At 37.2% G+C, this 16,468-nt stretch overlaps 1 protein-coding gene across 1 annotated transcript in view; it reads right to left on the bottom strand.

Moving 5' to 3' along the window:
• LOC131980219 (cAMP-specific 3',5'-cyclic phosphodiesterase 4B-like) overlaps positions 1–12,330 on the bottom strand; it is a 65,346-nt gene extending 53,016 nt beyond the window's left edge. The window contains exons 1-2 of the mRNA XM_059344433.1: positions 12,188–12,330; positions 5,065–5,312 (exon numbers count right to left, since the gene is read on the bottom strand). Coding sequence (XP_059200416.1) covers positions 5,065–5,312; positions 12,188–12,229 — 290 coding nt within the window. The 5' untranslated portion in view covers positions 12,230–12,330. The remainder of the gene's footprint in view (positions 1–5,064; positions 5,313–12,187) is intronic.
• Positions 12,331–16,468: the final 4,138 nt, after the last annotated feature.

Below are 16,468 nucleotides of genomic sequence, written 5' to 3'. Positions count from 1 at the left end.
TTTGAATTGCGACACTCCCACATGTATTCTGATGCATTTCATTGGCCAAGAGACCGAAAATAGGTGGAAAAAACTACAAATACTACAAAACTACGTATCCGCTTTCCCGGCTTTAATGGTAGAATAACGCAACAGCGCTCCCGGTTTTAATGGTAGAAATGCAGTAATGCTTTCCCGGCTTAAATGGGTTAAATCGATTCAGTGTTTTTGAGAATTGTTACAGTATCACAAAACACAATATCGAAAAACTCAAGTGCACCGATATTTTAATAGACCAGAATAGATGACTGTAGGTTGCAGGGTTGAAAATTTATGGACATTTGGTATGTCACCATGGTTACCGAGGATGCTATTGGAGTCTCCATATAATCAGAATTATTATTATGATAATTATAAAAACCTGTGTAAAATAGTCTTTTATTTTTATTTTTAGATATCTTCATCAAATTTGAACTGGAAGTAGGTAACAGTTTATACTATATACGTCCCAGCTAAAATGATCTGCAGGCCTGTATTTACCAAAAATATTCAGGCTGACAATAAAAACAAATTTTTCACTGTGTTTCAGCTTCCATCACTCAATAACAGCAGCACTTACAGTTATACTGACTCTTTGGGAATTAACTCTAGAGTGTTACCTTTCAAATGTGACCAAAACCACAGATTTACTCCAAACTAAAAGAAAATGTTGGGGGTTTTTTTAGGCATTTTAAGGTTAATTAGAGAATTTGTTATATTATCACAAAACACAATAGCAAAATACTCAAGTGTACCGATATTTTAATAGACCATTTATATTGTTTATTCTGTACGGCATCTATTCTATATCTTTGCATCCTGGAAGACAAATCCTCCTCTGTGTCTTTTCCTTGCAGATTTTTTTTTCTTTTCTTTTCTTTCTTTCTTATTATCTGAACTTATCTGAGGCTTAATGGATGGAGCATGTTGCATGTACAGATTGTAAAGCCTTCTGGTTCTTTAAATAAACTTAAGATATGCATGGAACTGCAGCCAATTATCATTGCCAGACTCTACGTACGTTTTTGGCAGCGTCTGATTCCAGAGTTTTTACATACCAGTTAATCTCTTTGATAAATAACTGTCCTGGACTCTAACTCACCCTGGTCCAAGGCCATTTTTGGCAACTTGGAATAAACTACAGCTAAAGAATAGTTTGTCAGAGTTTAGAATAAATCCAAATAGCATGTCACCTCTTTAAGAGCACAATAAATAAACAGCCTTGACAAATAAAGACAAGCAGAGTGAAGCAGCAGCTCTCTCCGTCCCTTCCTGCTAAACAAACACACCAACAAGAAGACTTTATAATACGGCCCTTAATAACCATTAATTAACAAGTAATAAGGCATTGTTCTCGCTTTAGATCCGGTAGTTGCAAAAAGCATAGTTAACTTATAGTTAACTTATAATAGATGAGCAATAAAGTATATTTTAATATTAATAAGCAAACAAAATAAGATTAATAAAGGCATGGCAAAGACATAATGGGTGGGTCATGGGTGTTTGTAATGCCATTATTAACACTTATACACTACTGGTCAAAAGTTTTAGAACACACCAACTTTTCCAGAATTTAATTGAAAATTATGCAGTTTAATGTCTCAGTGTACTCTGAAATTAATGCACATTTGCAACATTTAAAATTCTTTATTAAGCATGATAGTGTTTTGAAAGTAAAAAAAAGATTCAAAATCACATTTTATGTTGGACTAAAGGACTAAAAAAAGACACAAAATGACCAAAAAAAAGACACAAAATGACTTACAAAGACATGAAAAGAATTAAAAAATGGACAAAATAGCCCAAGACTCCATAGAGTTAAGTTGTTAACCCGTTTCTTGTTCCCTGAAAAAGGCCTACTTGTATAATTCTGAAATGTACATTATTTTTCAGTTTTGGTTAAGCTTACCTTTTTTTATTTACCTCTGGCAGTTCACCACTTACCTTTGTACCCTTTCAAGCTGTTCATTTGACTTGAACCGCTTGAATTTCAATAAAAAAATGGAAAAATTGGGGTGTTCTAAAACTTTTGACCGGTAGTGTATAAGCTTATAAACACACAATAATGTTAATAAGCATCTCGTAAGGACTTACAAAGGCCTTATTACTTGTTAATTAATAGTTAATACAAGGACCTTAATATAAAGCGTTACCCAAGACTCTTACCAGGTGTTGGCTACAGTGAAGCGCCTGTATCGCTGGAGATGCTTGTTCACCACCTGCTTGCGGTAGTGTCTCGGTGAGCTGTTCGGTGAGAGTTTCTGCACAGATTTATCAGCAGCAGCGTCTGCCTGCTCCGACCTGAGCTCCCTGTCGTCTCCTCTGGCTTCCATCAGTGCAGCTGCTTTACTAACAAGCCTGATACAAGAAGAGTGTTGCCACTTTCCCGGCGTTTTAAAAGCTACGGCCTTCAAAATGTTTGGGAAAAACTACCGCTGCTTTTATATCTTGATAAAAGAATAAGGAGTTGTTATGTTGAAATCCGGTGCCAGAAAGACACTTCCTTCCCTGAGAACAAATTCACAATACTGCAAAAACAAATACCAACTCAGAAGAATATGGCTGAGCTTTTGATCCATTTGATTGGTAGATATTTTTTTCCCAGCTGTCACATTCATACTGCGAATCCCAATGCAAAAGAACAAGCTGATTGGCTCATCAATAACAGCTGCACAACAACAACAAAAGTTGTTGAGAGTTCACAGCGACATGCAGAGCAAAAGTTTTCCAGATCCTGACCTTTAATCCAGATAAATGCTTTTAAAAGGCAGCAGAGCAGAGTACGAGAGTCACTGAGATGAAAGCAACTGACAAGAGAGCAGTAATCATCTGTAGTTTAGTGGATGAGTCATACAGGTTCAAAGAAAAAGGGCCATTCAATATAGTAAAGTAGTAGCCATCATTAAACCGCCCTATTATCCATATTGGCTGCATTAATGCTGACATGGAACAGCAGCCCACTGTTCATCCTCAGAGGTATATGCAACAATAACAGAGTCTGCCAAATGATTCTGCACCATCTGATGCCTCTTCTCCAGGGCACGGGGTTACAGTCACGACTGCAAGATACGAGTAAAAGTTAAAAAGACGAGGTGCTGAAAACACTGTGCTAAACCACAAATAAAAATAAAAGGTCACGGCCGGCTCTGCTGCTAATTTGCAAATCTAATGTCGAAAGTAGACAGAAGAAAAACACCAGCCTCCCACTGTTAGCAACACAAAATTCTGCTCTCACAAAAATAAAAACACAGCTCTGAAAAACTGAGAAACTGAGAAAGCTGAGAACTTCATAAAAATAGCAAATGAAAACCTACTTTTCCACTGAAAATTATTTGGTTCTTATCAAGATTTTTAAAAAAACGTAGAAGTGTTAGATAATGTATCTTGTTATAAGAGTTCCTTTTCTTTTTTTAAGTATTCAACTTTACACTATAATCTTATTTCTAGATTTAATAATCTAAAATTAAGAAATCTTGCTGCATGGACGGATAATTTAATTTGCTTTGAGTAACTTTTCCCTCAGATTAAGTGTTTTTATCTTGTTTTTAGACAACCCTTTTTTGCAGTGTTGATTTGGCATTTAATGAATGTCATTCTTATCATTGCTGACTAATTTACTCATTTTAATTTCATTTTGTGCTTACATTCTTATGTTTTACCATCTGCTGCCTTTTTATGGTCTGATTTTCTTGTTCATTTGGCCTTGTTATAATGTGTTTCTTTTTATTGTACTTATAGCACTTTGACCTAAACCTTCTGTATGAAAAACGCTCTATAAATAAAGTTTGTTGTTGTTGCAGACTTGCAGAGTTTCCCATTAATTACCGAGACTTTGGCGGCCTGCCAGAGTCTAATCTGTCCCACCAGGGTCTAATGTGCTGCGTTAACGTCACATTTCAAGCTTCTTAAAGTATATCTACACAATTCATAATAAAGAAAAAGTTTTTTTGTTGCCTTTGCACAGCATAGTGTCTGTCACCAGTCAGTCAGTCAAAACCCCGACCCTCACTTCTCCATCCTCCTCCGAGACATGTGAGCAATTTCACACACTTACACACGTAATAAAAATTACGAAAAGAAATCAAATTCAAAATCAAAATTAATTACTTTAAATATGATGGAATGGTGGCATTAGAATCTTTGAGAGGCCACCAAATTTGGGCTTTTATTGAAAAAAAAAAATTCTCCTAGCCAGCTATTTTCCCACACTGGCTGGCTGCTCCATGTTCTAGTGGAAAGCATGTTGACAACAATAAAAAACGACCCAGTAGGATAAACAATAAAGATTCTATAATACAGTATCACCGGACTGTGAAAAATGTTATGTGAGGTGTTTTCTCTCATTTAGCTCTCAAAGTGCACAACATTGATGCATTTTACTTAAAAATATAATCGGTCCAACTGCGGCCCTCATGACGATATTTTGTGGCCCTCATCTTGATATGAAAGTTTAATGTGAGTTTTAAATGAATGCCACTTTACCGTGTTGTGTGTGGAAGGTCCCTTTATTGCTCCAGCTGGAGCTTTGTTTCACTTGTTTCTATGACGACGTTAACAAAAAGAAAGGCAGCTGCTACCGGACCATTTATTATCTGCCGTGTTGTTGTTACCGGAAGAAGTGGAAATGTTATGTTATGTAATTTTGTGTCTTTTTTTTATAAATCATTTTGTGTCTTTCTTTGTAATTTTGTGGGGGGGGGGGGTTTCTCATAATTTTGTGTCTTTTTTTAATAATTTTGTGACTTTTTTAGTAATTTTGTGTAATTTTTTGATCATTTTGTGTCTTTTTTAAGTAATTTAGTGTTTTTTCAGTCATTTTGTGTCTTTTTTTTGGTCATTTTGTGTCTTTTTTTCAGTCATTTTGTGTCTTTTTTAAGTAATTTAGGTTTTTTTCTGTCATTTTGTGTCTTTTTTTAGTCATTTTGTCTTTTTTTTGGTCATTTTGTGGCCCCTAGGTAATTTGAGTTTGAGACCCCTGCTCTAGATGGTTCGGTGCTGAACCCCATATGTGAACTCCATAGTGTCTCACTGTGATGGGGGTCTTACCTGTCGGGGTCGGCCTGTGTGATGTCGATGCGGGGCAGACAAGCGAAGGGCAGACTTGTGGGTCTCATCCGGGTCACTGGATCTTCGTCAGGTGTCGGCGACCTGCCTCTGTCCCTCTCGTTTTCTGCCTGTCGCCATGACAACGGAGGCAGCTGCAGGTTGCCAGAAAACCGTCTGTGGACTTTGCACACCTCTACCCCGAGCGTGCTTCCCGTGGTATATTGTCCCACAGGAGGCTCCTTATTCTCCTGAGGGGTGAAGAAAGAGAAGAGAAAAAAAAAAAAAATTACAATTTCATGGGTTACGTTTCCATGAAATTGGCTCATAATAATCCCTCTGGAGAGGCTTTGCGGTGAATAAACATGAAGAAAATATGGGTGAAGTGTTTTTGTGTTAATGACAATAGCAGGAAATCAACAAACAGAAACAAGGATTCTGATAAAAGGAAAGCATAAACTCAATAGAGCCAAAAGGAGAGATTTATGATACCAATTTAACACATAAACACGTAGACGTAAACATGCTTCAACTAACTAAACAATATGCCTGTCCTGCACATACTGTATCCCTGATTTAAAGCAGTGTTTTACTGTATATTGGCTATATTTACATTTCACTACACAGAGAAAAATTAACAGTTTGATCAAAGCCTATTTCAGGCCCTTGACACCTGAGCTGCCAATTGACATTTTTACGGAGGAGTGTTGAATATAAATTGTGTGTTTAATGAGTCTGGTTGAGTGCTGAGGTTCCAGTAAGGAGCCCTGGGTTCTATATTGTAATGACGGGTTGTAAACAAGCCAGGGCGCTGAGGAAACAGAGGCGGGCTGCCAGAGCTCATTCTGCATATATCACCCTCCACTTTATGTTCACAGCGCGTGAAGTGTCAATGAAACTCGCCGACAGGCTGCAGATGAACAGGGGAGAAGGGGAGGCACCGTGATGTCGAGGAGGGGGAAATGGATGGGGGGGTCGAGGAATTCCTAGAACACGGCCTTGGCAAAACATTTGTTCCATCTTGTTTATGTGTTGCAGCAGATTCGTGACAGGAAGAGACTGACAGTGAGTGAGAGAGAGAGAGTGAGGAGGAGAAAGAGCCAAGACACATTGTGAACTCGCTGTCATCGGGACTGACGACTCATCATAATATGACAAGACCGAGCCTGCACATGTTCAACTAATTATTCTGTTGACTTGATGGGCGTTTGGAAGAAAACCTGCCAATTCCAGCATCTATAACGTTAACGACCAATTAATAAATTAATCGCTTTGTTTTTTATATATACTCCATTATGTATAAAAACATGCATACATGGAGAAAAATAAAGATGTATATAGAGTACCATGCAAAAGCCTGTTTTGATAACGGACGCATTTATTTTGAAAGGACGAAAAGAGACTTTCTGTCAATCATAAAACTAACTGAAGTGAGGGGATATTTAAAGATAAAAAGTCAAGGAGTTCAATGTTTTATGTTTTAGCCACCGAAGAGGCATGAGGTTAGTTTTCACAGTAATCTTCATATTTAAGTGTGTTTTGTGTTAAAATAAGTTTTGGATCAAATTAAACCTAGTAATTCATGCTAGCAAGGTTTGATACAGTATGCTAGTTTTGCTCTAATAAATACTCTTTAATAAATACTCGGTTTGCAAACTGTATTACTTAATTCTCAGCTCATCATAGGTACCAATGTTTATAATTATTTTCATTTGAAATTACAGATTTCTCAAATTACTGATCATTTCCTTAATTCCTAAATGTCTCGTTCTATCAAACCAAAATTCCAAAGCTATTCAATTTACTATAATAGAAGATAAAAACCAGCAAAGCCTTCAATCTGAAAAGCTGAACTGTGGGTTTTATTCAACTATTGAAATTGTTGCATATTTACTAAGCAACTACTGTAATTGTTGCAGTTCAAGTAAAGATTACTCAAACAGACGCTAAACTAAAACAAGTAGTAGTAGTAGGAATGGGTGTTTGGAAGAAACCTGCCAACTCGATTATCTATAACGTTAACGATCAATTAATTGATTAATCGCCGCATGCATACATGCGCAAAATAAAATATAATATACAGTACTATGCAAAAGCCTGTTTTGATAACAGACACTTTTATTTTGAAAGGACGAAGATATTTCCTGTCGATCGTAAAACTAATTCAAGTGAGATTATACTGTAAAGATAACATCAAGGAGTTCAATGTTTTATGTTTTAAACAAATTAAACCTAGTAATTCATGCTAGCAAGGTTTGATACAGTAAGCTAGTTTAGTTCAAATTAATCCTCTTGTATTTCTGTGTGTTTTATAATTGTTATTGCAACTTTCAGTTTGCAAACTGTAGCTTTATCCAATTTAATTCTCAGCTCATTGGCTTATTGACGTACGGCCGCAAAACTGAACGCTCGGCCGTGTTTCAGTTCAGTGATACCGATATAAAATTTAAATAAAAAAATACACAGATCAATTAAAAATTCGATGTGATCGACCACATTCTTAACGACCATTAATTAATCATTGATTAATTATTCCCATCCCTAAAACGGCCCACTATGTAAGTACAAGTACATGTTTCTTGCTGAGGTGATGCATTCAGAAGACGAACAGTAAAATAAAATCTCTCAATGGTCTGGCACCACTGTCATCTGCTCCCATTGAAAAATGTCCGCTTTACTCCATCAAGTAAACAGGGTTCGTACACTTTAGCAGTGGTCAAATTCAAGCACTTTTCAAGGACTTTCAAGGTAAATTTTCAGGCTTTTCCAGTGTCTTACAACTGTTGTAAATTGCATGTTTTAGATGAATTACTTACATACTAAAAGGGGGAGATTTCACTTAACCATACCAACAGTGATGGTGTTACACTTTAAGAAGGAACGGTCTTCATTTCAGATAGGCTACTCATTATTTTTTACATTGAACATGTAATTATCTATAGTCTATAGATGGATATAGTCAGATTGCAAGAGAAATACAGTAAGAATTTCAAGCATTTACAAGCACTTTATCCAAAATCCAATCAGTTTTTAAACCGTGAAAATACATTTAAATTCAAGTAGTTTCAACGATTTCAAGCACCCATACGAACCCTGAGTAAAGTAAATTTCAAGTCCAAATTGGCTCTTCAGATAGGACAGAGAGATCCTTTCTGGGATTTAAAATCTGTTGAAAATCTTTTGAGAGATGAAGGCCAAAAGGAGAAATTCTAATTAATCAGTGAGGGGGTGAGTGAGTGAGCGACGTGAGAGAGAGCTGTCACACGAGAGCTCACAGTGATTTAAGGAAATAAAGACAACAGACAGAAATATGAAGTCATCCCACCTCCTCTTTCCAGTGAAAGTGATGAACAGTAATGGCAGGGAGACGCCAAATGGGAAGCAAATAAGAAACATGAATGAGAGAGTTTCTGAATGACGGAGAGATAGTTAGAAACCACAGTCAGAGTCGGAAGTCTGCCTTCCTTTCTGATTGTCCGTAAACAGCTCTGCGAACTCCTCTGCTCCTTCTAGGAAATGCAATTTGTTTGATTTATTCCGCCTGTCTTTTTAACAGACAGAAGATTCTTCCCGTCAGAGGGAAAAGGCATGAAAATTAAATCAGGCAAAACACGACTCTGTTCACTAACACGATCAAACAAACGTTCCAATCCAAGACCTAAATAGTCTCTTGTCAATATGTCACAGTGGCATCGCCGCTTCGCTGCCAAATTATTAATCACTCGGGTATCGATTGTGTCTCTGACATCTGGACATGTAATCCTAGTTCTGCATTGATCCCACGTCTGTGGCCCGAATGGCATTTGGAAGAGGAAATGCGTCTGATTCATTTTGATTGTACATCTGTATGTAAGCCAGGAGTAGGATAAGGATGTTGACGACAGTAAATTTAGAAGCCTGGATGTATCGTATGAGCCAGAACACGGTCAGAAAAGGACAGGAACCGAGATGAAAGGTAAAGCAATGAGTCTGAAACGGAGGTAGTGTATCTCCGGTGTCAAACAGAGGTGGAGTGGGTGTTTTCTCGATGAAGATGAAAGGGCTCTCTCTTGGCCGCAGAGTCCAAACAACTCCAGTGTTCTCTGGGATATTTCCAAAAAGGCTTTTTGAAGAAGGTGGTACAAATGAGAGAGTGAAGCTCAAACAGCACAGCTTCATGTGGGGCCTAAATTATTGAATCCTGAAGCTAGAGAAACAAAATGAGAGGCTGCTTTAATTATTAAGCACGTAAAGGATCTGAATGTAATGTGGGAGACGGACACTCGAGGGTGTTGAGGTAGCAGATGGGTTACTGAATCACATTTAACTTCTGTGAAATAAAGATACTTTGACTTCAAAAAAGAGCTTCTGAAACCATGATAAGATAAATAACACATACATATAATTTAACTGCTCGTGAATTCATATTTTTATTAAGGATTAACCAGTATTTTCTTTGAATTTCCAATACCAAAATATTTATATGGTTTATATGTTTTTTTTTTGTCTACAGTACAGGCCAAAAGTTTGGACACACCCGTCTCATTCAATGCGTTTTTCTTTATTTTCATGACTATTTACATTGTAGATTCTAACTGAAGGCATCAAAACCATGAATAAACACATATGGAATTATGTACTTAACAAAAAAAGTGTGAAATAACTGAAAACATGTCTTGTATTTTAGATTCCTCAAAGTAACCACCCTTTGCTTACTAGAATATAAGACATGTTTTCAGTTATTTCACACTTTTTTGTTAAGTACATAATTCCACATGTGTTCATTAATAGTTTTGATGAATCTACAATGTCAATAGTCATGAAAATAAAGGAAACGCATTGAATGAGAAGGTGTGTCCAAACTTTTGGCCTGTACTGTACATCAGGGGTCGGCAACCTTTACCCACAAAAGAGTCATTGTTGGCGGGAAAAAATGGAAAAATGTCTTATTTTGAGCCTTACAATGAAGATTAAACAGCCAATCTTAATTACTAATAGATCATCATGACCATTTATTAATATGATTTTATCAGAATGCAGCAAGGACCCAAGTGCAAAAGAGAGGCTGGACACCAAATAAATATCTCAGGAGATTTAGAATCGAAAGGGAAACTCAAAACTAGATATGAAGTTGGCAGAATTTAGAGGTTAAGGTGCCGGGCCGTAGAGTTTCATAAGCTGTGATGCACATTTTAGTTGTTGAAACATCATTTTAATGCCATATATAAGCTACACATTTTAACAATTGTAGAATACAAATTTCTTTGGGCCTACACCAATGGTAAATGAAAACTACAATGTAAGAGATTCCTTCATTTTATTCATTTGTTTCATTTCGGATAATTTTTGTCTCTGGCTCTGGAGCTGCAGGTTGCCTACCCCTGGTCTACATAATATTGAGTTTATATGATTCAGTTTTTTAAGTTCTTAAGTTTGTATTTTTTAGAAAGTCTTATGTCAGATATTAAATGCTTGTCGATGAACTGTGTAAACAGCAAGAGCATTGACAGAAATTAGTGAAGGACTTGGTTGTCCTATCTCCAACAAAGTCTGTTACAAAATATATTAGAAAGTTGTAAATAAACCAAAAAACAAAATAATATGCTATAAATAAGTACCATTTTCCCCCGTTGCTGTTACAGAACCTTTTATATGTCCTCAGGTTTGGGAAATACTACCTCCGACGATATGGACTTTTTAATCACCCCGCGGTAAAAAAGCAATGTTGCCCTGCTGTTTTCTGGTTAATTGCAAATGTCGTTGTTCTAGTATTTGTTACTCATTTAAATGACAATAAAGTTGAATCTCATCATCTCAAATGTCTTAAATGGATCAAATTAAACCTAGTAATTCATGTTTGCAAGGTTTGATACAGTAAGCTAGTTCAGTGATACAGTCAGAGATAAAATTAAATTAAAAATATACACAGATCGATTAAAAATTCCACGTGATTTACCAAATTCTTAACAACAATTAATCAATCATCGATTAATTATTCCCATCCCTGGTTATCATCACTGCCCTACTACTACTGGGTAGCATGAAAGCTGTTGAAAGCAGCATTGCCATCTATCGCAATACACTGAAGTACATTAACATTTCAAACTTTAATAAAGCCTGCATAAACAACCCTGCCGTTAGGGTCTGAATAGGCATTTTAGGTCCTAATAATTGCTATTTATTCTAAAGTGAGATTTTTGAAAAATGTGTGTGCCATTACCTAAATGACTGCTGGTATAAAAGTGAAAATTACCATTAATTATTCCTGACATGAATGGCCTTTTTACTGGATTAAATTGCCTATTTCCTCTAATAAAAGTGGGAAATCAACACCATTAGAGGAGTTTTATTATATTTGTGCATTATCATAGATATTCAGTAACTCGCCAGTCCTGCATTTTAGGGGGGTTGGAGTGTGATGGAGGCCAGTCACAGCAGGAAAACTTTCATCATCCAGGATGTAGCTCGGCCTCTGAGCTTCTGTTGCACAATGTCATGTAAATGATCTGGCGTGGCGGCCCAGTCATAAACACCGGTGGCGTGGAGGAGAAACAGATGGGCCTCTCTGTTAGATCTCTGTCCTTCCTCTTCTGATCCATGTTTTCTCTCAGTCCATGCCCTGAACGTCTCCTGGTGTGAACCGTTTTTACACCTTTCCTCCTCTTCCCGCTCTGCCTCCTTAACTCTGCATTATCCCCCCAACTCTGTCTCCATCCTCTTTCTCACTCTCTGTCTCGCGGACAGACACACAAAACACACTGTCCTTCATCCTCCCCGTCCCTGTTCCAACACACACACACACCAACCCCGCTCTCTGCAGCGTGTCCTGCTGGATAGCGGTCTGTTGTGTACAGTACAGTCATCTGTTTATGAGTCACCGAGCACCGCACAGACATACTGCACCTTGCTGCCTTTGTGTATTCCCACTAGAGCTCACTGTACACTCACTGTTGTTTCGGGGGGTAACAGAGGGAAGGGCGGACGTTACACGATTTACAGCAACTGTGCAAACTGCAGAATCAGGCTGTAAAACTTTAAAGGCGAGATGCGGAATTTCAGATAAAGAGAAATCATGAGTGGCTGTTTAATGAACACACGGATGGATTCATGGTTGTACAGATGGATGGTTGGGAAAATCAATACTTACATCACCTGGTGTAACCCCCTGAGCACTCCTGCTTTTCTTCATCCTGAGGGATGTTCAGTCAGACTCTCACTCCCTCTCTCGCTCTCGCTCTCTCTCTCTCTCTCCCCGTCTCTGATTCTCTCTCCGAAACGCAGCTTTTTCCTGCTTCTTCTGCTCTGGGCAGCCTCGCCAGTACGCCTGCACATGGGAGGCAGAGAGGAAGGGGAGGGCAGTGATAAAGTAACCACTTCCAAAAGTTATTCTGCTTCCCTCACAGTGGACATCATGTCTGCAATTGTTGTCAGACTTATTGCTCTGACTTGGTAATGCAGCTCTGCGTCCAGTACTTTGACAAGTCTGAACTGGGTTGCATTACAGAAAAGCAGACATTACATGAACTGTGATGGATTACGCAAGTCAGCAGTTACAAGTTGGTACAAGTAGACAATCATAGAGCATTAAAACGAAAAGAAAAATACAGATAATAGACACAAAAACAACACAATAAAAGGTATAAAACACAACTATTTGACTTGTATTTGGCATGTCAGCATTTAAATTGTGAGCATTGACTCTATACCAGCATTGGTCAGCAAGTTTAGAGCTGATATAACAGTAGATGGCGTGTTGAGCCATTTTCAGCTTCAAATCATTTAGTTTACAGCTCACAAACACACATTTGTGTGCAGTATATCTTTAATACTCTGTAATACAGACAGTTTGTATGTTTTTTGTTGTTATTTATTTTACCAGTCATGATGACATTGATTGTTAAATATGTGTGATTTGTACACTGTAAAAAAAAAAAGGTAAATGTAAATTGTATTAAAATGCGCAGTAATGTGCTGCCCACTGCTCCTTGCATGGTGTGTTCACTTGCGTGTAAAAAAGGATGGGTTAAATGCAGAGGTTGAATTTCCCCATTGTGGGATTAATAAAGAAATCTTATTATTATTATTTGTAAAACCATTCATTTAGACTAAATAGTCCCTTTATTTTAGGGTTATTGTGTCCTTGTGACATTATGGTATCTGTCCATTAATTTCACAAGAAAAAAACTGAATTTTTTTGTACTATTCCTTAAAAGCATCTACTATGTTGATATTCAGTATTTAATTTTACGGCCTATTTCTGATGCAATTTCACAGTGTTTTACTGTAATTTCTACAACCATGTTTTACAGTGTAGTTAATGTGCTAAAATGTGCAAAAAAATACAATGCTCCTTTAACCCTGGTATGTATTACTGCATAAGCTACATTGAGAATGACTGTGTAAAAAAAAAGAGTGATGGAGTTCATGTTGTTTGAGCCTGAAGGTCTCTTCGTCCAGTCCTGTCTGCCAGCATGTATTAAATGCGCCGACTGTACATTCATCAATAATAGAAAGACCACAGCTGGTGGAAAACCACCAAAAGGCAGACATGAGTGACCAATCTTAGTGACAGACATGAATCAATATTTTCCATGTCACTATTGATCCCCTGCCCTGCGGTCGCCCCCACGTCACCCCTTATTTACAAGCTCTGTGCCCTTGTGTTAAAGTCAGTCAGTGCAGTCAAGTCAAGTGTTATGAAAAGTGAATGTCTCATCTGCACAAACAACAAAATATTGTTGATAGCTTTCGAAACAGCATCTATACTGCATGTGTGGCCTCCTATTGCCCTCAGTTCTTGTGGAGAATGTGACATTAGACACAAAATGACAGCAGATTACACAGCAGGGATGATTGTTTTGAGCATCTGTAAAATTCTGCTGCTGGTTCAAATCTCAGCAGTAGAGAAATGTTCTCAATAATGTATGAGTTTGCATTGATGTGTCTGTTATATTCTCTCCACAAGAAAACCATCTGAGTTCTAAGCATTAGCAGAAAAAGCCCCGTAGATAGAAAAATGTAACAGTAAACTATTTAAAGACATGCATCTTAAGATTTGGATTTCAGTTCAAGTAATAGTTTCCAGAAACTTGAACTGCCATAATCTGACATCTGGCGAATATGAATAAAAATACCATAGTGTTATCATTTATGTGCCCTAGTACTGCCATATTCTGTTCAAATGTCCAGCATGTACTGTAATTGAAACATATTATCTACTATCATTACAACCCCCCAAAATAATGAAGTTGACAGTCTGAGGAAAAATTGTGCTTTCAGATTAATGTTAACATGCTCACAGTGACAGTGCTTAGCAGACATAATGTTTACCATGTTCACCATCTAATTTGTTAGATTAGAGATTATATTAGAGATTAGAGATTTAGCACACTATCATTTAACTATCATAAAAAAATAGTTAAAAGTGTTTTTTCAGGATGACATTTCTTCTGCTTGGCTTAATAAGTGAAATAAACATATAAAATGAAAATGGTTCATTTCACATATTTGCATGTTTATATTACATAGATACTGAGGTGACTCGTGTTAATTTATCAACATCACTCCATAAAAGAAAAAAATTAAAAATTGAAAATAAACTGCTCAAAAATGTAATGTCATGTAAAACTATTGCATTTTATATGTTGGTCTTTCCAATGTACATAAACAAGTTTTAACATGCATTTTTGTGAAAAACAAGTGAATTATCCTCATTGAACCATTATCTGTGAGAGGTAAAGAACACCACTGCACTAAATATTGATTCAGATGTTAGTAATGGAGTTATTAACAAAATATAAACAATGTTTATTAGGATTTTTTGGTTTCTGACACTTTTGGATAATTAAACATGATGCGGTTCCTGAAAAAAACTAAGTATATAAATAATTATAAATAACAGGAGGGTTAATAACAAGCACTAAACACAAAGTGCAAATGAGGCTGATAGGCGTGTAATTAGTTTTGCAGGTCAGACAAAAGTATTCAATTAAAAATAAATTAAAAGTTGATGATGACCTGATGATGGCACTAGGCTTGATGAAAAGTCAGGGGATCAACCAATTAGATTCCTCTATGAATTCTGAATATCGGTTGCAGACTTTATCCCAATCCATATTTCAGTCTTGATCAGCATTACCATTACTAAACCATCCAGATAGTGGGGCTAAAAATGTACAGATTGAACTTACTTAAAAGGAAAATCACTTGGCCTCTCAACACCAAGGCTGTGGCTCAGTTGGTAGAGTGGTTATCCACTGATCGGAAGGTTGGTGGTTTGATCCCCGACCAAGGCAGCCTACATGTCAAAGTATCCTTATTGGGCAAGGTACTGAACCCCAAATGGCTCCCATGCTGTGTTCATCAGTGTATCAATGAACTCCCAATGGTGGCAGGTGGCACCAGTGTGCCCTGGTGGCTTTGGCCACCAGCATGAATGTGTGTGTGAACGGGTGAATGAGCGATCTCTGTAGTGTAAAACGCTTTAGATAAAAGCGCTATATAAGTGCAGTCCATTTACCATTTTTATTCTGTTAAATAGGTGCTTAAACTTTGAACCAACCAACATTTCAGAAATTCCATAAAAGATTTTTCTTCATCAGAACATTCTTTCATCCTTCCAAAGTATACTTATATGGAAGGTTTTAGTATCAGTTGAAACGGACTTAAAACTCGAAAAAAAACAGCTTTGTTCTGTGTCTTTTCATCAAGATCAAGCTTTTACAAATCATCACTGAATGAATGGACCCCAGAACTAAGAGCTACTTTACCACATAAGCACAGAAGACGGACAGAAGAAGGTCATATCAAATCATGTCATGTAAGTCCAGCAATTAGGCCTCACTCTTCAGACCCAGTTTGACCAACACTTTAAAGTTACGTTGGTTTTAAAGCGTTAGGACTATTAGCACATATCATCAGAGGAAAGGCCCATGAAAGTCAGTGTGTCGTTATACCATCTGAGACACGAAAGGGGAACTTTGTAACTGTGTCACTATGTCATATTTTGTAACGAGCAGCGAGGGGACTTCTCGGCCTCTGAGAGACCACTTATTATGAATTCAGGGGGCAGACTCCATATAATTGTCTATTTCTGTGCTTCGAAAGATCGAAAGATTGTCTTTTCTCCAAGGACTTCAGCTAGTTTGAGGAAAATATCACAGTTTAGGGCAACACAGCTCCAGCACCTGGATAGTTTAATGTTGGATAGAAATATACACTCCTCAGCCAATGGAAGTTTATTAGCACAGTTGCAGTTCCATATTGTGAATAACATTGACTGATGTGTTTAACCATGGCACTGTATTAGCACCATTAATTTCACTTGTCCCATATCTTATCTCAACAAGTGAATTCAGATATAGCTGGTAGTGCAACTAATGTGTTTGCCATTTTGTCGGGCTGAAACTAATGACTTAATGTCCATTTA

Source organism: Centropristis striata, chromosome 11 (assembly GCF_030273125.1).
Source record: "Centropristis striata isolate RG_2023a ecotype Rhode Island chromosome 11, C.striata_1.0, whole genome shotgun sequence".
Classification (NCBI taxonomy): Eukaryota; Metazoa; Chordata; class Actinopteri; order Perciformes; family Serranidae; genus Centropristis; species Centropristis striata.
The sequence above is the reverse complement of the archived record's forward strand: the minus strand, read 5'-3'. Positions and strand labels throughout refer to the sequence as shown.